At 47.4% G+C, this 22443-nt stretch overlaps 2 protein-coding genes across 2 annotated transcripts; one reads left to right on the top strand and one right to left on the bottom strand.

Moving 5' to 3' along the window:
• Positions 1-333: 333 nt before the first annotated feature.
• Positions 334-3949, bottom strand: vsx1 (visual system homeobox 1 homolog, chx10-like). Its single transcript, XM_068741434.1, has 5 exons — positions 3547-3949; positions 3052-3127; positions 2346-2469; positions 1172-1367; positions 334-611 (listed from the first exon to the last, which is right to left on the bottom strand). The coding sequence occupies exons 1-5, from the start codon at positions 3947-3949 to the stop codon at positions 334-336; spliced, it is 1077 nt and encodes a 358-aa protein (XP_068597535.1).
• Positions 3950-13205: 9256 nt separating this feature from the next.
• On the top strand, positions 13206-21186 carry entpd6 (ectonucleoside triphosphate diphosphohydrolase 6). Its single transcript, XM_068741086.1, has 14 exons — positions 13206-13301; positions 14275-14556; positions 15548-15624; positions 15796-15939; positions 16133-16208; positions 17263-17298; positions 17738-17826; positions 18049-18128; positions 19020-19084; positions 19228-19329; positions 19423-19563; positions 19858-19914; positions 20206-20318; positions 20402-21186. Exons 2-14 carry the CDS (start codon positions 14307-14309, stop codon positions 20483-20485), a joined length of 1314 nt encoding a protein of 437 aa, XP_068597187.1. The 5' UTR covers positions 13206-13301; positions 14275-14306; the 3' UTR covers positions 20486-21186.
• The last annotated feature ends 1257 nt before the right edge of the window (positions 21187-22443 follow it).

The raw sequence follows: 22443 nt of genomic DNA, 5'->3' as shown, positions 1-22443 counted from the left end.
TGCGAACAAACTATTGTTTCACATTTTAGCATGCTATTATTATGCTCATGCATTAATTATCATGTATTAAAATAAATCTTTTAGCATACATTTGAACATTAACATAGCAGTAAAGTTAAAATTGTCACGCTGAAATGTGTCACCAAGAACTTTGTTTGCAAAATAACTTATTGGCGAAAAGCTAATATTTTAGCATGCCAGATAAACGTCTCACTTAAAGCTTCTGAATAACTCGCATAGCAACCAAAGGACAGCCAATCAGGTGCTTGTGCTCCCATCATCATCATCACAGAACCGCCTCTTCTTCGGTCAGTCCCACTTGACCTCTGACCCTCAGCTGTGGTTGCCGGACTCGCTGGCGTTCTGCCGCCGCGTTGCCCCCCCGGCCTCCGGTTGCTGCTGTTTGGAGGAGCTGGACAGATCGATGGCCACCTCCTCCTCAACGTCCTCCTCCTCGATCTCCAGCAGCTCGTCTTCCTCGCGGTCGACGTCTCGCGCCTCCCTGCCGCCCGGTCGCTCTGAGGCGTCGCAGAATGAATCGCCGTTGATCGGGTCCGACGCCGCCGGCCCGGAACCGGTCTTGGACATTTCTAAAGACTTTTTGTGCATCCCTGTGAGGACAGAGGCCGAGATTCAGTTTAGTCGCAGAAAATGTTTCATAGTCAGATAGCGTGATGAAGGCTAATGTTTTAGCATGCTCACACTTTTCAAAGTGACCTTTCTGACTGTCAACATAAAGTTTAAAATCGTTTCTTACTAACTATAAATGTCTCTGGGAGTCAGGACCTCAGTCATGTTTAACTCGGTTGCTAGGCAACGACTGTAGCTCTGTCCAATCACAAGCAACCGCCTAGAAGAAAGGGAAGTAGCACGGTCCAGCTAACATGAGGGCTAGCTGCGCTCCCTCCACGTAGCTAGTTTGAAAGCTAGCTGCTTTCATTTAAACATTTTACTAACCTGATAAACTACTAAATATCTGTTTTACAATAATAAAAATCCAAATATTCTAATGCAATGCAAACAACACGAAACATTCGTCTGTGCAGGACTTTAACATAAATGCTAACGACTAGCTTACAATTAGCATGAATGCTGCTTACTGGTTTAGCATGCCGCTGAATGTTGTCAGTGTGTCGCGGTGCGTGGTGTGGTGCGCGTGCGTGGCACTGACGTGCATGCGGCTCACCGAGCAGCCAGGGGGCGCACGATCCCATCATGCCGTTCTTGGCCGAGTTGAGGATGGACTCGGGCAGAGGGATGGAGTGTCTCACCATGGCGCCGTACAGGCCGTACTCCGCCATGACGCTGCTGCGGCCCCAACACTTCTCACGCTTCCGCCACTTCGCCCGACGGTTCTGGAACCACACCTGGGCAGGTGTGAGCAAGCAAAGAGACACTGGTACTCAGGTCCTTCCGTACGGAATCAGATTAGGTCCAATATTCATGCGTTCAGAATGGCAGGGGTGATAAGGGGCGTGGCCAAAGAGGGCTGGAGAACGGCGTTTGCCCTGCTTAAACTCTGATTGGCAGCTGCCAGATTACTCTACAGCATGATTGGCTATCTGTCCAGTAAGAGGTGGGCCATAATCACACTTTGATCTTAAATGAAAAAGTATTGAAGCTTTATATCTGGTTTGTTTCCTATAAATCATCTTTTAATTCATTTTCTTAACCGCTTCATCCGCCTGTCCCAGCAGTCTGCAGGCCGGAGGCCGCTCGGGGACGCCCCGGACAAGCCGCCAGGGCGTGCAGGGCTTTGCTATTATTATGTAACTATTAAATGGATAAACGTATCGGTAAAAAAAAAGAGGAGAAAATAAAGATGTAAAATAAATGACAAATATATTGTGTTGGCAATTAAGTAAGATGTTATGACTTTTTTTAGATAAATGGTTTATTCATGATATTTATACAATTACACACCCAAAAGTGAAGTCAAAAAACTTAAACATTAAATTACTGCATTTCACAAACTTTACTTTGAGTAACTTAATTGATTTTAATTAAAGCTGGAAGAAAACAATTTGTTTTAATATAGAAAGCTCCAGAAAATATAGGCATTATGTTTTTCTTAACTTATTTGTCGGCTGTCACCGATCAGGTATTTAATTATCAATGAAAGAGTGATTATCAATGACCAATTAAGTGATTATCAGTGACGGATCAGGTGATTATCGGTACCGGATCAGGTGATTATCGGTGACGGATCAGGTGATTATCGGTGACGGATCAGGTGATTATCGGTGACGGATCAGGTGATTATCGGTACCGGATCAGGTGATTATCGGTGACGGATCAGGTGATTATCGGTGACGGATCAGGTGATTATCGGTACCGGATCTCACCTGTATCCTGTCCTCCGGCAGCTCCGTCTTCATCGCCAGCATCTCCCGGGCGTAGACGTCGGGATAGTGGGCCTCGTGGAAAGCCTTCTCCAGCTCCTCCAGCTGGTGGGACGTGAACACCGTCCTGCAGGGAGGAGACAACCAGCTAAAGGCTAAAGCTAACATCAAGGAAGCTAATGCAACGGAACATTCAGGATCACCATGTTTGGATTTATTATATTAAAAATATAAAAACGACAAATATCGGAGCAGATCTTTTAATTCCCCCATATTTTAAGAACTAATTCAGATTTCTTCAGCATCGTGATTTCTTTCATTTTAATACTTATTTGTTTCTCTTTCATCTCTGTATTGCTGTTTATTGTTTATATTCAGAATGAGGCCAAATCACTTGAATTAAAAAAATATATATTTTAATATGTTTGATACTATATATAAGTGATTTTTTCGTTTTAACAGTTTCTATTAAAAACGAAATACAGTAAAATTACCATAAATAAGCAACATATTTAGACTGAATTTAACATCGGATTTTAAATAAAGTTATTTCGATTCTCAGTATTTTTCTTAGAAGGTTCCTGCATTAAAAGTTAAGAATAAACACAACTGTTGCGGCATAAAAAAAACAAAACCTTTCAGTTTTTTGAAGTTTATTTTTGTTCAGTAGAAATGCAGCCTCAGGTGTGGGTGCGTTTGTTTTCCTCACCTGTGTCTCCTCTTCTTCCTCTTCTGAGAGTTTGCGGAGCTTTTGGCGTCGTTGCGGTCGGACAGACACTCTTCATCTGCGTCACAAGATCATCATCACCGTTTTATTTCATGCGTGTTTGCTCTGGTTAAACAAAGTCCTGAAGAAACACACTGAACCCAAGAAGAATCGAACCGAGACGAACAGAAAGTCTGATTAAATAAACAAAATGTAACCTAAAACATAAAATAAATTAAACAAGTTTAAAATGAAGAAAGAAATATTTAAAATATCATCGCATTTAGACGATTCTTATGTCTTATCAAATAAAACGAAAATGTTTTATCTTCGTCTGACGTTTAAAGGAACTGGGTTTGAAATAAAAAATAGTTTGGTTGAATCTAATCATATTATTAAATATTTATATTTAAATATAGAAGAAAAGCTTTAGAACCCGACGAACCGGTCCGAAACGAACTGACGCGTCTGTCCCGGTGGAACTGGACCCACCCGTACCGGAGTAGGCGTCCGGCTGGCCCTCCAGGTTCTGCAGGTAGTGGCTGTCGGCCCGTGTTTGCAGCAGCGGCAGGTGTCCCGGTAGGAAGCAGGGCGAACCGGGGGGTTGCTGCGCCGCCAGACTGCACAGGAACCCGAGACCCAGCGGCAGTGACCGGCCCGGGAACGGGAACCCGCCCAGCCCGCCACCCCCGGCCTGCGGCTCCGCTCCGGAACCAGACCCCCCCGAGGTCAGACCCGATGCCGGAGCACCGCCGGGCTGCTGCTCCAGCCCCAGCAGGTCTGTGATGGCGAAGCCTTTGGACCGGAACCCGGTGCCGTGCAGGCGGGACTTGTCGATCCCAAAACCCGGAGACAACATCTTGACCTTGGGCTTCTCTTCGGCGACCTCCCGACCCGTCATGGTGCTCAGCGGAACTCTGGGGATGACGACGGACAGACCGGGACCGAGCCGCGGGCGGGCTCCTTTTATCCAGAGCATCATCCAATCAGGAGCGGGTCCCCCCCCCCCCCCCCCCCATACACCACCCTGGCCTGCTTCAATCCCGGAGGATTAATTGCCACCAATTTTCCTTCAATCCGATCAGGATTTATTTTCTCTGAGGACGGAAGAGGAGAGTTTTTAATTTATGTTGTTTATCTTTCATCAGAGGAGGGTCTGTTGCGTCACGTGACCTGATATACTAATCAATATTATACCGGCCACTAATGATGAACATAAACTCAATAATTACAAAAGATAAAATGGCGAAACAAACAAATTAGGTCTTTAAACTTTAAATAATTTATTATTCAATTCCAATATTTATAAAAATGTTGTCCACACTATAACGTTTATAAATCCAAAAGGTGTTTGTATTTCTTAACGTTAGGATAATATATTTCTGATTATATGTAAATAAGTATGAATACAATTACAAAAAGTCTGAAAATAAATATAATTATTAATTAAATATTGAATAATGAATTCAAACAAATTATTGAGTTGATTGAAAACAGATGTGATCAGTTCAGCGTCATGATTGGAATAAATTGCATGAAGATCTGATCGTATTCACTAATTAAATGTTTTTAATCAAGACAAACGTTCCAGCAACAAATGAAGATGTGTAGTATCTTACAATCAATAATAATATATCAATAATATTTCGAAATGGAAAGATTCTGATGGCGGTCATAAAACGTATTTTGTGCCTGATGCTGTGAATCGATTTACTCCATGAAAATGTAATGAAAGTAAACATATTCTTTACGTGATCAATAATTTATCTAAACATTATTCTGAAGGGGCGGATTTAAAAGTAGCAGCTAATGAATACATGTAGTTGGAATCTGTAGATTGAGATATAATCCTTTTTAAAAAGAGTCATTTCATTTCAAACTCATTGGTTCAATTCAATTTCACATTAAAACAATTATTAGTAGCACGAATCTCGCCATGGTACCATTTAAATCATTTGCAGATGTAATCTCCGTCAGTGACGTCACATTAATAAAAAGATTACGTTTAAAAACAGCCTTAAATTTCTTTAATTATGTCTAAGCAGATTCTCTAATTGCTTTTTAAAACCATCTCAATTTTTTTACCTTCTAACCCCCCCCTCCCCACACACACACACACACACACACACACTCACGCACGCGCGCGCACACCGCCTGCCAGCCTGCAGTCGTTCAACGGGATTAAACTCGAATTTGGCTCGAATTCTACCAGCGGACTTTCAGCATGAGGAGCATCATGAAGAATAAAGACTTAACCTGGTTATTATTATTATTATTATTATTATTATACATAAGGTATGACATAAATAGCATCATAAAACAGTCTAAACAAATGGTTATTTACATGAATGGTATCATAAACCTGATCAATGATGGAGGCGAGTTCATCAGTTATATTCTTTATCGGTTTTTCTTCTCCATGTTTAGATAAATAATAAAGAATGAAAACATGAACAGAAGTTGAAGAAATTCAAAATAAAGTCATTCACAATAAATATTAAAGTGACCTTTAAACTGTAAATCTAATGTACACACACACGCGCGCGCACACACACACACACACACACCTCTGCTCATTCTTTTTCTGTAGTTTATGATGCAACTTCAGAGTTTTTGCAGATTATAAAAAAATTGACAAAATCAGAACCTCAGTTTGACTTGAGATTAAAGTGTGTGTGTGTGTGTGTGTGTGTTCCACAGAAACTTATGCTCATTTTTAAAACAATGTGGATTACCATTATATGAAGGATGAGATTTATTGATTGTGGTTTGAATAATCTTCAGATTAAGGCCTTTTTATTTTTCTGCGCTGAGCCTTTGATCCTCCAGAGTTTTATCTTCATCCTTCGTGTCTTTATTGTTTTATTTCTGTCCTTTCTAATTAATTTGTTCTGCTTGGCGTGGTTTGATCAGGTTTTAAAGTTCTCCGGTTGACTCCACATCAGAACTCCATAGAAGGGCAGCAGAGCTGTAAGGTGACGTGGCTCCGCCCACTCGACGATGACCAGGAACTCCAAAAGTATATTAGACAAAGGAACTTGTGGGTCAATCTGATGATCAGTTCTGATTAAGAACAAAGTTTAATCATCAGGTCCAGAGGTCAGTGATCAGCCCCGCCCCCTTTGGGTCCATGTGAGAACTGGTCTCCAGACTCTGGTCATAAATGGACATTTCAACATGGAGACGGGTTTACATGAACTCCCATCGGGTGAATTATTCCACCCTTTCTGCGTCTTTGTGGGATGTGAACCGCCTCGTCTCGGCGGGGGCTTGTACCATGTGACCACCGACGGGTCGGATCCTTCGTCACCACGATCCTGACTCAAGGCCCGCCGTCGTCCTTCCTTCCGTCTCTCTCTTAACACGCCGTCCGCTTCTGGATTAAGGTCAGGAGGAGGGGGGGGGGGGGTCAAAGGTCGAAGGTGTCGGCCTGGGAAAGTGGACGGATCAGAAATGAGGGCAGTGTTGATGTCATAAATAAATGATCTGAACATGTTATTGGCTCATCACAGGAAACAGGAAGTGCTGATCTGTGTGTAAATTAGCATGTAGCTTAGCCACACGCTAGCATTTAATGATTAGCCATTAGTGCTAACAGCAGCAGACTGCAGCTTTCTCTAGATGTTCGTCTGGCGTGGCCTCGTGTCCTTTGAGATTACAGAATGCAAATGAGGGGGGGGGTGGGGGGGCGTATAAGAGTATATGGTCCAGACCTCCAGACAGTCTAATTTAAAAACTGTAATCCCACCCAGGAGTTGTTTTTGGCACTGAATTAGGTTAATCTAGCAAGCTATTTGCATAAATGTGCATGTATGAATAATTAGTGGGCCACAGAGGGCTGGGGGGGGGGGGGGGGGGTCGGACGCGTGGCCAGACTATTGTCACCGTTAATAGCAGTAAACAATGGAGCAACAAAACAGTGTGGGGGGGGGGGGGGGGGGGCTGCAGCCGTCTGCCGCCTGAATTACTGCTATCGCTTACAGCCTGACCTGCTGCAGGACGACCTGCTGCAGGACGACCTGCTGCAAGACGACCTGCTGCAAGACGACCTGCTGCAAGACGACCTGCTGCAGGACGACCTGCTGCAGGACGACCTGCTGCAGGACGACCTGCTGCAGGACGACCTGCTGCAGGACGACCTGCTGCAGGACGACCTGCTGCAAGACGACCTGCTGCAGGACGACCTGCTGCAAGACGACCTGCTGCAAGACGACCTGCTGCAAGACGACCTGCTGCAGGACGACCTGCTGCAAGACGACCTGCTGCAAGACGACCTGCTGCAGGACGACCTGCTGCAGGACGACCTGCTGCAAGACGACCTGCTGCAGGACGACCTGCTGCAAGACGACCTGCTGCAGGACGACCTGCTGCAAGACGACCTGCTGCAAGACGACCTGCTGCAAGACGACCTGCTGCAGGACGACCTGCTGCAGGACGACCTGCTGCAAGACGACCTGCTGCAAGACGACCTGCTGCAGGACGACCTGCTGTAAGACGACCTGCTGCAGGACGACCTGCTGCAGGACGACCTGCTGTAAGACGACCTGCTGCAGGACGACCTGCTGCAAGACGACCTGCTGCAAGACGACCTGCTGTAAGACGACCTGCTGCAGGACGACCTGCTGTAAGACGACCTGCTGCAGGACGACCTGCTGCAAGACGACCTGCTGCAGGACGACCTGCTGCAAGACGACCTGCTGCAAGACGACCTGCTGTAAGACGACCTGCTGCAGGACGACCTGCTGTAAGACGACCTGCTGCAGGACGACCTGCTGTAAGACGACCTGCTGCAGGACGACCTGCTGCAGGTCGTCTTTGTCTTCTTAAACCTCAACAGAATCCGTGTTTTATTCTGACGTCAGATTTTCTGCAAAGAGAGTTTTAAAAAGTGTTAAAACTTCTTCAGGAGGAAAGAGGTCAAAGGTTAAAAAGACAATAAAAATGTATTTAAATTAACAGAGTAATTACCCCCCCCAGTGGGACGGTTCATCTCTGGTGACCTGCTGCCGTTTCACTCCACCCTCCATCCTCCTTCCGTCTCTTCATCCCTCTCTCCTCCATCTGCCACTCCTTTTTCTTTCAGTCCCCCCCCCACTCCCCCCTCCCTCCTCCTCTGCTATTCATACTGTCATAATTAGAAATTAAGTCAAAGAAAAAAAAGAATTCCACAGCAACAACCTGTCGACCATCATCAGCCCGTTGTCTTCATCAGTGTGTGTGTGTGTGTGTGTGTGTGCGTGTGCGTGTGTGTGTGTGTGTGTGTGCATGTGTGTGTGTGTGTGTGCGTGTGTGTGTGCATGTGTGTGTGTGTGCGTGTGTGTGTGTGCGTGCGTGTGTGTGCTGCGTGTGTGTGTGTGTGTGTGTGTGTTAAATAACAAAAAAGTGTGTGAGGATTAGAACAAACGAGGTTAAGAACAGATTGGAGAAGAATGAAAAGAGAATAAAAACCAGCAAGTGTAGTAGTATTATCATGTATTACTATTACGAGCAATAATATTATGTGTACTACTATTAAGAACACTGATCTTCATCATTCTTCTTCATCGTTTTGACTGACAGCTCACCTGGCCCCCACCTGCGTCCAGGTTGATCGATTGTTTTTAAAAACACGGACCGGGATCCGTCCTGGAGTTTATTCTCACTCCTGGGGAGCCGGATAATCTCTGGTTTCACTAGGAACTCCTCGTTTCCTCGACGCGAGGCCTCCTCCTCCTCCCCCTCCCCCTCCTCCTCCTCCCCCTCCCCCTCCTCCTCCTCTTCCTCCTCCTCCTCCTCCGTCTGCGGATCAGCGCGGCCTCCGGGCTCCGTGACTCGCTGCCGTCAATAACACCCAAATTAAGCAAATTGCAGCAGAAAGGGAAAAACAATCATTGTTGGAGCGCCGGGATCAAATCCGAGCGGCCCTCCTTCATCTCCTCATCGCCGCCGCTGATCTCGTTGTAGCCTCCAATCCAAGTTAGCAGGGATTATCTCCATGGGACGGGCATTAAGGGGCGGATCGCCTCAGCTGGAAGCGCTTAATCTCGCTGCATGTTAATGAGTCTTGTCGTGGATTGCTTAAATTAAAAGCAAATATCAACAGTCGTTCGGCTAAAGGAGGCGCGGCTAACGCCCGGGCTAACGCCTGGCCTCAATCACAATGCATTAAGTGATTTGAGTCGCTGCAGCAATCGTTTAATGTGAGGGGAAAACAATAAGATGAACAGGTTATCAGCAAATGAAGAGGAAGACGAGTTCCTGAGGGTAAAATAATAGTTACCTGTGGAGTTACCTGTAGTTACCTGTGGAGTTACCTGTAGTTACCTGTGGAGTTACCTGTGGAGTTACCTGTAGTTACCTGTGGAGTTACCTGTGGAGTTACCTGTAGTTACCTGTAGAGTTACCTGTAATTACATGTAGTTACCTGTGGAGTTACCTGTAGTTACCTGTAGAGTTACCTGTAATTACCTGTAGTTACCTGTAGTGACCTGTAGTGACCTGTAGAGTTACCTGTAGTTACCTGTAGTGACCTGTGGATAACCTGACCAGCTTGCTGTCCTGCTGCAGTCCCAGGTACTTGTACCTACCAACCACCTCCACCTCCCTCCCATCGATCATCACCAGGTGTGAGGACGGTGTCGTCTTGGAGATGCCCCAAAGTCCTCCCCCCGGCCCCGGCGCTCCTCCTCATCACCCTCACTCATCCTGATTCGACTCCTTTTGATCTGATTCGTTGTGCTAGTTAGCTTGTTAGCATGTGGATAGCATCCCACGCTGAGACCGTCCTGAAACATTCAACAAGTACCTGAAGTACATGAAATACTTGATCTACGACGGGACAGGTGTCCCCGAGGGTCGGGGGGGGGGGGGGGTTCAGGGACGGCTCCGGCGGTAAAAACATCGTTTCCTCTCGAGCTTTTCGTTTGATGCAGCTTCCAATCCAATCCGTAAAACCACTTTGTCTCATTACGTAATAACATTAACCACGTCGTTTGATGCACTTTGTTTAAGAGCGATTATAGGAGAGGACCAATCAGGGATCAGCCCTGGTACTGGAGTACAGCAGGTACTTCTACTACTGCAGTACTAATACCTGACAGATACTTTTACTGCAGTATTAGTACCGTAACCATTTTGTTTTCTTCCAATTTAGCTTCTATGTTATCAGATTATATGAATTAATATGTTAATACAGGTGAGGGTTGATGGGATGGAGGGTCCACCAGAGACCACATACCTGTCCCTCAGGTTACCCCCCCCCCCCTGTTAATCTGCCTCACTGCAGCCACCGTCGTCTAATCCAGATCTTGTTTGTTCCGTGTTTTCCTGCGGGATGAGAAGCTGCTTAGTTATTCCTTATTACCGCTGCGGTTTGTTCCAGGAAAATCCCATTCAGCGCACATTTTAATTTCATTTCTGAGACTCAATCATGTTGAGGGCAATGTAAATAATCCAATAACATTAATCATCGTTTCCTTTGCGTGTTTTCCCGCCGCCACTCACTCTCCTTTATTGGTTTTTAGGAGCCGTGATGGTTTTGTCAAATCATCATCATGACCCCAATTACTTTAGCAGCAGAGTTTCCTGTTCCCCCCAGTTCCTGCTGGAATCTGAAGGGAAGGGAAATTATTTATTTTTATTCTATTAAGTCGTCGTAATGAGATTTTAGCTTTATTTTTCCTGTTGATCTGATCTCTGATGACAAAAGTAAATACGGAGAATTGAAAATGTCACAAAACGACATTGCCGTTTTTCCTTTTCTGTTTTATTGTGACGTTTCATATATTCCTTTGAGCTACACCTTTAGGGTGGGGGCGGGGGGCGGGGTCCAGTCTGGTTAGTCCAGATGTGCCCCGGCGGCTGCTAATCCACGCCGAGGCTGCGTCTTACGGGATGAAAGTGGAATCTTCCATCAATTATGACGCTAACATGCCGAATTACAGCCGCAGAGATCCTTCAGATGATTCCCGAATAATCCCCCCCGAAGGGGTCACGTGACCCGCGTGGAGCGCCAAAGGTCACGTGGGCTGGAGCCGTCTGATGTGAGAGGTCACTCGCGTCTCAACAACAACAACCACGCTAACGATGATGTCACTGATTAAATGGCCACATTTAAACCGGTCCGGAGACCGGTTTAAACCTCAATCCTGTTCTTGTGTGGAGTAACGTGACCTCAGAGAGGGGCGGGGCTGACCTCTGACCTCTAGGACTACTACTGTACATTTGGCGTGTCGCCACAGCAACTGAACGTTCTCCACTTCACCCTGTCCTTCGCGTCGTCCCGTCATCGTCCCCACTCTCAGTCCTAAACTCTTTCCTCGCTGCTCGTCTTCCTCCTCCCTGTCTTCGCCCCGCGGGTTCACAGCGCTGCTGGCGGTCGGGCCTCGACCGATCCGGCGTGACGCTCTTATTGACGTCGGTTCTTTTTTCTTCCTGCTCGTTTTGTGAAACTCTGGCTTCCTGCTTCATCCGGTAACAAACACATTTAGTTGGTTCTGGAAGAACTCTCTGGTGATGTTCTGCAGAAGAACTCTGGTGATGTTCTGCAGAAGAACTCTGGTGATGTTCTGTAGAAGAACTCTCTGGTGATGTTCTGTAGAAGAACTCTCTGGTGATGTTCTGTAGAAGAACTCTCTGGTGATGTTCTGCAGAAGAACTCTGGTGATGTTCTGTCTTTCTTTGTCGATTAGTCGGATTAATGTCTTAAACAGATGTAATTGTCTCCGAACGTCATTTGCATGTGAATCTGCGGGACGATTAGAATCCGCTCGGCTCCGCTTTTGTTCGGTCGACCATCAGTGTGATGAAAAGGAAAAAGGCAGCAGAAAGATTAGAGGACCATTAACGTCGTGACCCATTAACTGATAAAGAGCTATTAGAGGCTTACGCATGAAATCACGTATATGGAGCAGAGCGATGAAGCATGAGGAGGAGGAGGAGGAGGGGGAGGAGGAGGAGGAGCACCGGCGGGACGTTTCAACGTAAAGCTCAGCAGTCAGATCGTTCACTGAAGCATGAAAACAGCTGATCAATCACTTTTGACTCATCAAGTTCAGACTGATGATGTCATCTGTGATGTCACTGTTTGCCTCACTAATCACTGAGACATTGAGGAGAAGGTTTTAACCCTTTATTTGTGTTTTCCTTTCTGGATTCACACAAACAACATTCATCATATCCTACGTTTTCTGCAGTATTACTGCATGTACTACTGCAGTAAAATATTGTCCTCCATCCCATTGGTCGGTGAGGGTTTACAGGAGACCCGCCCACACACACGCACACACACACACACTCCCCTGCATCTAATTGGCTGCTGCTGCGAGTTAATGAGGTCATAGTGGGAGGAGGGAGAACGTCCTGGCTGCGCCCCCTACAGGCTGCGCTGATCACTACACAGGGTTCATCTTCTGGAGAGCAGGAGTCAGATAACTTAAACCTTTTAAATAAATGAATAAAAACGACACAAAATTAGATCTTTTTTTATTTTATTTGAATATAACTTGTGTTGAAACAAAATCAGTTTTTTTATTTGAATCTGATTTTTGTACAGACTGTTCTACGTACGTTAAGTCTTGTTTTCATGAGAAACGGCGAATAACATGAATGATTTGTTAAACTCTAATCCAACACGAATGAGTCGTCTTTGAGGCGCCACCACTTTAATCTTCCTGTAGACGTGTCCCATTCGGAACAGGACTATCAAGATGCCTGTATTTACTCACCGACTTGCGTGTTTGGTTCTTCTCCCGATGACTTGGACACGTCACCGCTGCTTCATCCAATGAGAATGACACATGAACCGTCACCTGCTCGCCTCCATCGGCTCCTTCTCCGTCCTCTCCTGATGAATTAATGAACGGTTTATTTCAGCAAAATCGATTTACAAAATAAAGAAAGTTGAATAATTTCGTAACTGAAAAAGCCGAAGCATATTTTTGCCTTTTCTGTACAAACGATGATAACAGCTGATATAATATTACTGTATTATCACATTAACAACAACAACAACAACAATAATAATAATAACAGAAACAGTGGCTTAAGTGTATTCATTTCATTTATTATGTTTAATTAATTTGTGATTTATTATTTTCCGCCGTCTTCCTCCTCTTGGGGGCGGAGTCACGAGCGCATTCCGATATGATGTCATCAAGCTCCTCAGGACTGTTGCTGTTAAACTTGTTTGTTCGGGAGAAGAATGGCGGCGAGTCAGAGTAAAGCGTTTCTTTAACGAAGCGGCCATTTGTGGACGTTCTTCTAAATGTAATCACGTATGTTATTGATTATTGTTTATTACAAGCTGCTGCCTCGCTCAGCGGCTGAACGCAGCTAGCATGTTGCTAGCCGTAGCTTTCTACCGGCTAGCTGCTAGCTGATGAGAAACAGAAAAAAAGAAAATAGCTTGTTTTTATTTGCGCACTTAATGCGCGCCGTTTGATTTAACGGGAGTTTATTATCGCGTGTTATTGCGTGCGGCATCAGGCGCGACTCCTTTCAAGTAGCAGCTTATTTGTTGATATGAATTAGCCTGCAGGCTAACAGTGCTTCTGTTTCTTTAGGAGAGCAGCCAGGAAACGGCTAATTTAACCTGCTTAATAGTTGCATTACGTCATCTGTTGTAAGCAAAAAACAAACTCATTTAAAATGTTTGCTAAACTGTAAATCTGTGACGTATCTCGTAAAACAGTCGTTGACTTCCGGTATCGATTGGCTTGTAATAACAGTTCTTGCGTGATATGGGCAAGCAGCCGACTGGTAGATTACTAATCAATAGCTGATACCAAATCAATGAAATAAACCTTTGAGAGTTCACACGTCAGAGGTCCGAACACACCAGCTGACATGAATCCAAACTCTGTTCCGATTTCAATTTTTCAGTAAAATAAAGGCCTTAAATCTGAAATGATTTGAATTTCTTAGAAACTCACTGGGTTGACTGGGAAGACGCCATGTCCCAGTGAGGACGCCGTGTCCCAGTGAGGACGCCAGGTGTCCCAGTGTGGACGCCATGTCCCAGTGAGGACGCCAGGTGTCCCAGCAAGGACGCCAGGTGTCCCAGTGAGGATGCCATGTCCCAGTGAGGACGCCAGGTGTCCCAGCGAGGACGCCAGGTGTCCCAGTGAGGACGGCAGGTGTCCCAGTGAGGAGACAAGGTGTCCCAGTGAGGACGCCATGTCCCGGTGAGGACACCTGACTGGTGGCCAGTTCGCTGGTTGTGATATTTATTTTCTTTGATTCCTCCAGCAGCCAATCAGGATGCAGTTCCAACCAGAATAATGAGGAGGCCGAAGCTTGCCGGAGTCTTCCTCCTCGCGGCCTGCCTGTTCGCCTACCTGGTGCTTGTGAAGCGGAACTATGCTGCCAAAAAGGTTGAGGCGGAAGTGGCCCCTCCCCCCCATCAGCTGGGAGACAATGGGTCCACCGTCACCGGTGCTGCAGGACCGAGCTTCCAGTATGGCATCATGTTTGATGCTGGGAGCACTGGGACCAGAATCCACGTCTTCAAGTTCCAGATAGAAAGTAAAGGTAGAGTCGAGTGCATGTCGGACATGATGGTGGACTTAAATCTGTAGGACGGACAGCTGCTGCAGGACAGCGTCCCTCTTTTCTGCCTCTAAAAGCTGCTGCAGGACAGCGTCCCTCATTTCTGTCTCAAACAGATGCTGCAGGACAGCGTCCCTCTTTTCTGCCTCTAAAAGCTGCTGCAGGACAGCGTCCCTCATTTCTGTCTCAAACAGATGCTGCAGGACAGCGTCCCTCATTTCTGTCTCAAACAGATGCTGCAGGACAGCGTCCCTCTTTTCTGCATGGCAACACAACCCGTAATAAATACAATATAAATATATGAACATTTAAACAATAAACAGGTTTTATTTTCCTGAAATATGCATAATAGCAGCAGCCTTTAAGTGAGGCATGGCTGCGGCAGCTTAGTGAATGACGGGGTGCAGCGGTGGGGGGGGGGGGGGGGTCACCAGTTCAGTCTGACAAACAGATCCTGGGTCAGATATTTGGAAGTTAAAGCTGTTTCATCGATGCTAAACGGATTCAAGATTAAACGGTGACTGTTCATGAAGCAGTCGGGTTCGGTGTGTTTAAACTCCACGTTGCCCCCCCCCCCCCCCGACATTAATTACCAGCAGACAAGAGTAGCTTTGAGCCTCTAAGTCCTGCTCTGCTGCCAAATGGACAAACTCATTAGAGCGTTTAGAGCGTTTTGGTTTATTAGGCTTAGAGAAAGTTTCCTGCAGCGCTGGGCCAAATGCCTTCGTTATCGCATTTAGCCGCTAAGCTAAATCACACAGGCTGAGTGCTGTTTTGGCTCCTTTGTTAGCATGAGAGCTAACCGGCCTAATGGCACCTGTTAGTTATACGGGCTGGGATTGTCATTAAGAGCTTTACGACAGCTTAAATGTCGGCGCAGGTCCAGGGTCAGCCCCCCCCAGAGGGATTCATTAAAACTGAACCGCCCGGACTCAAACTCGCGTCTTCGTCTTCTTCTTCTATTGTCCCGCAGAAGCTCCCAAACTGGCCCAGGAGACGTTCAGAGCCATCAAACCTGGACTGTCCGCTTATGCCGACGAGCCAGAGAAGGTATGACATCATCATCACTCGCCACATCGTCGATTCGTCGATTCAATTTAAAGGGCCAGTTCAGCCCAAAATTAAATCAGACATCATCAAATGACCGACAACAAACCGATCTTCGTGCTCGGTGTGTTTCCGCGGCGTCGACATGCTCCTCCCCTTCTGTCCCGTGTCCAGTGTGCCGGCGGCTTGCTGGAGCTCCTGGACGCGGCCACGTCCAGCATCCCCGCCCCCATGTGGGACGCGACCCCGGTGGTCCTGAAGGCCACCGCCGGCCTCCGCCTGCTGCCGGGGGAGAAGGCCCAGCAGCTGCTGGACACGGTGCGACTCTTCGCCATGACGATGATGATGATGATGCTGCTATTGAAACTATTGACCCTTCCAGTCGTTGATGCCCGAGGCGTGTCGAGGAACACGCCGGGTTCCGCTGGATGTTCTAAAGGTTCTTGGCCAGCTAAACCCCGTTTGTCCCCCGTTTGTCCCCCGTTTGTCCCCCGTTTGTCCTCCCGTGCAGGTGAAGCTTCTGTTCCTGGAGTCTCCGTTCCTCTCCGGAGACGACAGCGTGTCCATCATGGACGGCACCGATGAAGGTGGGGGTCCGTTGTGGATCCAGATGTGTGGGGGCGGGGCCCAGCTGTGGACGCCGCCTCTCAATGAGCTGCACTAATTCCTGTTGGACGCTCATGAAGGAGCCGAAACGTTTAATCCGATCCTTTTAAAGTCGTTCATACAAGCAATTATGTCCGTGTGGGATAATGTCCCGCTTAATCTTGGGGGGGGGGGATTATGTCCTCCTCTGGGCTGGTTCCTGGGGTTGAAATGTTTTCTCCTTCCCCCTAACGGGGATCAGCTCATTACTCCCCCCGTCTTTGGATGACGACCTCCCCGAGGCACTAATGGACCGGTCCGTCCTCCGGCGGTCCTTTCGGGAGTCCAGCCCAGATCCTGGTCCTGGATGCTGACCCCCCCGCCCTGAGTGGAGGCCACTTATTGTTAAAGCAGATCTCTGAGTGGTTTCCTGGGGGGGGTGCAAAGTGGCGGAGTTTAGCGGCCCGGCCGAAAGCGCCGGCCTAAAGCGCCGTCCCTCGCCGTCCCTCGCCGTCTCTCGCCGTCCCCGTTTGCTTCTTAGCGTCTCCATAAGAGTTTTACCGTAAAGCCTCTATGATACAGTTTTTATCAGGCCCTTTAATCGCCCTCGTCCACACTGGGCGGGGTCAAAGGCCGCTGGTAAAAGGCACTAATGTGTGTCGCCGGGGGCAACAGACGCTGATGTCTCTGAGCTGTGCCGAATAAGTCCATCGTCCATCCTCGCAGCTCCCAACGAATCACACGTCAGATCCGAACGGCTCCTCACGCCCACTTCATTCCATCCATTTAACTAATTAGTTAAACTAGTTAGTTGTACTAACTAGTTTAAACCAGGGAGGGTTCAGGCTTCCTCCAAGTCACCCCCAGTCTGGTCTCAGTGTCACGACTTTGACGTCACTGGCTTTGTTGCTATAGCAACAGCACGAAACAGACGAAGCCATCGATCTAAAATCCCAGCATCAATAGATCAGGGATGAAGTCCTTCATGACCTCCTGATAATCAATAATTTGGATCAATTTGCTTTCAAATGAAATAATGTGTTTGTTTCTATTCAGGAATCTCTGCATGGATCACCGTCAACTTCCTCAATGGTGAGAATTACACAGAGAGAGAGAGAGACACAGACACACGCACAGAGAGAGAGAGAGAGACACACAGAGAGAGAGACAGACACACGCACAGAGAGAGAGAGACACACACACAGAGAGAGAGAGAGACACAGACACACGCACAGAGAGAGAGAGAGAGACACACACAGAGAGAGAGAGAGACACGCACAGAGAGAGAGACACAGACACACAGAGAGAGAGAGAGACACACACACACACGCACAGAGAGAGAGACACACACGCACAGAGAGAGAGAGAGAGACACACACAGAGAGAGAGAGAGAGACACAGACACACGCACAGAGAGAGAGAGACACACACACACACACAGAGAGAGAGAGACACAGCAAAGACACATTATAGCAGGGATATAAATTCTGTTGTTTTCATTGTTAATTTCAATCCCTCTCTCTCTCTCCAGGTGGTATCCATCGTGCTGACTCGCCCACAGTGGGGATCTTGGATTTGGGGGGCGGTTCGACTCAGATCACCTTCAGTCCTCAAAATGAAGTTAGGATGAGTGACCCCCCCCCCCCTCTCTCTCTCATGATAAACGTGACTCTCCATCTTGGAGGCTCTAATCTGAAAATGCTATGCTAATCCCCCCCCCCCCCCCCAGCAGCGTTGGTATGTAGGTCAGGCTGCAGGTTTCTCCTCCAGATCTCTGCCAGCTTGAACCCGTTAGCTCGGCAGGTTAGCACACAATGCTAACCACGATGATTGTTTCACCAGAAAACCATCCAGACGTCGCCCATCGATGACATCCAGTCCTTCCAGATGTTTAACATCACACACACCGTGTACTCTCACAGGTACAAACACACACGCCGTCTACTCTCACAGGTACAAACACACACACCGTGTACTCTCACAGGTACAAACACACACGCCGTCTACTCTCACAGGTACAAACACACACGCCGTCTACTCTCACAGGTACAAACACACACGCCGTCTACTCTCACAGGTACAAACACACACGCCGTCTACTCTCACAGGTACAAACACACACGCCGTCTACTCTCACAGGTACAAACACGCACACCGTGTACTCTCACAGGTACAAACACACACGCCGTCTACTCTCACAGGTACAAACACACACACCGTGTACTCTCACAGGTACAAACACACACGCCGTCTACTCTCACAGGTACAAACACGCACGCCGTGTACTCTCACAGGTACAAACACACACGCCGTGTACTCTCACAGGTACAAACACACACGCCGTCTACTCTCACAGGTACAAACACACACACCGTGTACTCTCACAGGTACAAACACACACGCCGTCTACTCTCACAGGTACAAACACACACGCCGTCTACTCTCACAGGTACAAACACGCACACCGTGTACTCTCACAGGTACAAACACACACGCCGTCTACTCTCACAGGTACAAACACACACACCGTGTACTCTCACAGGTACAAACACACACGCCGTCTACTCTCACAGGTACAAACACACACGCCGTCTACTCTCACAGGTACAAACACACACGCCGTCTACTCTCACAGGTACAAACACACACGCCGTCTACTCTCACAGGTACAAACACACACGCCGTCTACTCTCACAGGTACAAACACACACGCCGTCTACTCTCACAGGTACAAACACACACACCGTCCATCTGCAGCCAATCAGTAGCGAGTATGAGGATGTGCTGATTAACCAGGTGATTTCTTTTCACAGCTATCTGGGTCTCGGTCTGATGTCAGCTCGACTCGCCATCTTAGGGGGCGTCGACGCTTCACCTTGTATGTACATTTCACCTCATCAGATCAATAATCCATAATCTGATCTCAAAATGATTCCTGATCAAATCATTTCCTGCTGCATAAATTCAGGTTTTGAATAAATCGGATCGATGATGTGTGTGTGTGTGTTTGTGTGTGAGCAGTAGGGGGCAGCACTGAACTGGTCAGCCCTTGCCTTGCTCCAGAGTACTCCGGCAGGTGGGAGTATGCTGACCTCATCTACTCTGTGAAGGGTCAGAAGGCAGGTAGGCAACATCCTCCCTTCATCTGATTGGTTCCTGCTAGCCATGATGCAGCGGGAACGTGCGCGCGTGTGTGTGTGTGTGTGTGCGTCGCAGGCGAGCCGGCGTACGAGGCGTGTCGGACCAAAGTTCAGAAGGTTCTGTACAGGAAGCTGACGACGCCGTCGGAGGCAGCGGACGTGGACTTCTACGCCTTCTCCTTCTACTACGACCGAGCCGTCGACCTCAGAGTCATCGGTGGGAAGCTAATGCTACGCTAATAGCCACTACAACACCCACGATGCATTTCTCCGACAGCCGTTCATAGCAGTTGTCCTGCGTTCTAATTTAACCCCTCCAGCTGCTGAGGCTCATGGGTATTGTAGTATTTCGAGACAACCTGCGTACCTTACTCCCGTATAATTACTACAGTAGCGATGGTAGTACGCCTGTTTACTGGTGTGTATTACTACATGTGTGTATCATGTATTACTACATGAGCGTGTGTGTATCACGGTCAGAAGGTGAACTGGTTCTGCTTTCTGGGTTCAGAAGAGAAGACTGGAGGAACCGTTCTGGTGTCGGATTACATCGATGCGGCTGAAAGAGGTGCGACATCGCCACCGTGTGGTGAACGAGTGAAGTGATAGAGGAAGTGATGAAAGTACCGCTTGCTAAAGATTACTGTACTTGGTTACTTTCCACTACTGAGCTAATCAACAGGCGACTGCTAGCTTCACTGCTAGCTTCACTGCTAGCTTCACTGCCAGCCTCGCCGTTAGCGCGGTGAAGGCGCAGTGTGCAGCTGAACACTGGACCACTACCCCGTGTGTCCCTTCCTGCTTCTTGAGTCTGACGTCATCTATAATCTGATCGATAATCAATCATCTCGGGTTGCAGTGTGCGGCGGTCTGTCTCTGGATCCCCTCCAGAGTCCGTATCTCTGTCTGGACCTGGTCTACATCTCAGTCCTGCTGCAGGAGCTTGGATTCCCTCCACACAAACGGTTAAAGGTGAGTCTGGACCGGAATCCGGTTCTGGTTCTGGACCGGTCCACACCTGCGTGTTGACACCAGCTGTCCTCTGTGTGCTGCAGCTGGCGAGGACGATCAACCAGGTGGAGACCAGTTGGGCGCTGGGAGCAACGTTCCACTACATGGAGTCCCTGAAGAAACACTGACGCCTTTATTGTGAAAATCTCCAGCGACGTCCTGAATGTTCTGGTGACATCATCGGACCTGCGATGACCTCATTTAGTCCCCCGTCCATCAGCTTTGCTCCAGTTGGGCGAGGTTGGGTGAGGTCACTCGGAGCCGAGGAGACAAATCCCAATGCTGGTAACCATAGAGACGGTGAGCATCAGGCTGAAGAATGACCTCGTGTGTGATCAGCCAATCGGATGCCATCGTTTCTGACACTCCAGCAGTGACATCAGCAGTGATGTCACTGTGTTTTTGACCTGTTTGGTAGCGGCGGGTGTTTGTGTGTTTTTATGGAGGATTGTTTGTTCTTATTTTAATCTGATGAGATTATTCATCCCTTTCAGACATATTCTATTTGATCTTTTTCATTTAATCACGTTGTCCTGGTTTCTTGGTGCATTGTTTCCTTTTTACCTCAAACTATAAGTAACTGTACTCAGTTACGTTACAGTACTGATAGACCTTCATCGGTGCCTCGCTGAACGCTGCATTCAGGATGACGCGAGCGAGTGGTCGGCTCGGGGACCCCCCCCACCGTCTGGGGGGGGGTCCTCCGTCGCCAGGACCGGAGCGCTGGGCTGGTTCTGCTCTGCTCCCAGTTTAACCAGTAAGACCCTGGGTTCCTGTTTGGCGTTCGGTACGAGCTGGTAAACAGATGTGAATGTTTCTGAATGTATAAATAAAGTTTTGAATTATTTCTGAGTCCATTTGAGTGCCAGCAGTAGAAGTATGAGGGTGTAGTACTTACAACTACTACGACAACAGTCAAAAAAGTAAGTTCATTCACAGTTAATCCAAAAACACCTGGAGAAGACAGCTGTTCCCTTTACTGGGAATACTTTTATCGTGTACTGCCAGTGGCGGGCGGTGCATTTTACACCTAGGCTTTCAGTAAAGTCCTACTCAGTCTGACTTGAATAAATACCCCTCATAATACCATCATTTATGACACCACTGCTTTAGAAATAATGTACAAACACATACTTACGCACTACTGGGTGCTGCATCACCTCAATCGTGTACAACACGGGATATTTTTTCCAGAGCATTTACAAATCAATAAACTGCATCAGCAATTAAAACTTACCACTATACGTGGTACTATCAAAGTTATAAATAAAAGGGAATTTAACATTATTTATCCAAAACGTTTTAAAGTCCACCAAGAATATAGGCAAGCTTTAAATTGGGAACTTGCAGTTTAATACAAGAAAGACTGCAACACAACGGCCACATGCCTCGCTGTGTACTTCCACTGCAATCACACAGCTGCACCGGCGCGCCACATTATTTACACACATTGCATTTACAGTACATCTGTGATTTTATTTCGTTATCACGTTAAATAAATAAAATGTCGGTACTCACCAAAACGGCTGTCCCCCAAAACAGTTATTCGAAAACAAAATCCATTCTCCTTTCTTAAAGTTCCTAAATCCAGTGTTGCTCCAAACATTAGATCGATCCCTTTCAAACAAAAGGCATTCCCAGCAGAACAGTTTGCAGCGACTCCCGGAAGCTATAAGCCAAAAGTTTGAAGCCTGGAAGCGGCGTACAAATCCTCTCCCCACCTGGGACAGGTTAGCTAGCTCCGGAGCTAGCTCTCGTGAGCCGAAGCTAGTAGCTTCTCTGTAAAGGTCCGTCCTGAAAACGGCCTTTCAAGAATATCCACAACCAAATCCACACTTTCCCCTCCTTCGGCCATTGTGGGTTAAAAACGCAGGAATAGTTTTATTTTCGGTCGGTCGAGCCGTACCGGTGTGCATTGTTGATGACGCAATATGCCTAGCGCTGCCCTCTCACACGGAGTATCCAATCACAGGCAGGAAGGCCTTACTTTCACCAACTCGTGATCTGATTGGCTATCGCAACTGTCTATCAACTCAACTCTACGAGCCCGTTCACTCACACAACACAGACGGCAAGCAGCGCTGAT

Source organism: Brachionichthys hirsutus, chromosome 7 (assembly GCF_040956055.1).
Source record: "Brachionichthys hirsutus isolate HB-005 chromosome 7, CSIRO-AGI_Bhir_v1, whole genome shotgun sequence".
Lineage (NCBI taxonomy): Eukaryota > Metazoa > Chordata > Actinopteri > Lophiiformes > Brachionichthyidae > Brachionichthys > Brachionichthys hirsutus.
Note: the sequence above shows the minus strand (reverse complement) of the source record. Positions and strands in the feature narration are given on the sequence as shown.

What these genes read in the sequence shown, in the direction of transcription:
- vsx1 (XM_068741434.1), bottom strand. Translation starts at nt 3,949, where the DNA reads ATGACGGGTCGGGAGGTCGCCGAAGAGAAGCCCAAGGTCAAGATGTTG. An exon ending in CCAGCCGGACGCCTACTCCG is followed by an intron (nt 3,128 to 3,546) that starts GTACGGGTGGGT and finishes CTTGTGACGCAG; the next exon opens with ATGAAGAGTGTCTGTCCGAC. An exon ending in AGGAAGAAGAGGAGACACAG is followed by an intron (nt 2,470 to 3,051) that starts GTGAGGAAAACA and finishes TCCTCCCTGCAG; the next exon opens with GACGGTGTTCACGTCCCACC.
- entpd6 (XM_068741086.1), top strand. Translation starts at nt 14,307, where the DNA reads ATGAGGAGGCCGAAGCTTGCCGGAGTCTTCCTCCTCGCGGCCTGCCTG. An exon ending in ATGCCGACGAGCCAGAGAAG is followed by an intron (nt 15,625 to 15,795) that starts GTATGACATCAT and finishes TCCCGTGTCCAG; the next exon opens with TGTGCCGGCGGCTTGCTGGA. An exon ending in CACACCGTGTACTCTCACAG is followed by an intron (nt 18,129 to 19,019) that starts GTACAAACACAC and finishes TTCTTTTCACAG; the next exon opens with CTATCTGGGTCTCGGTCTGA.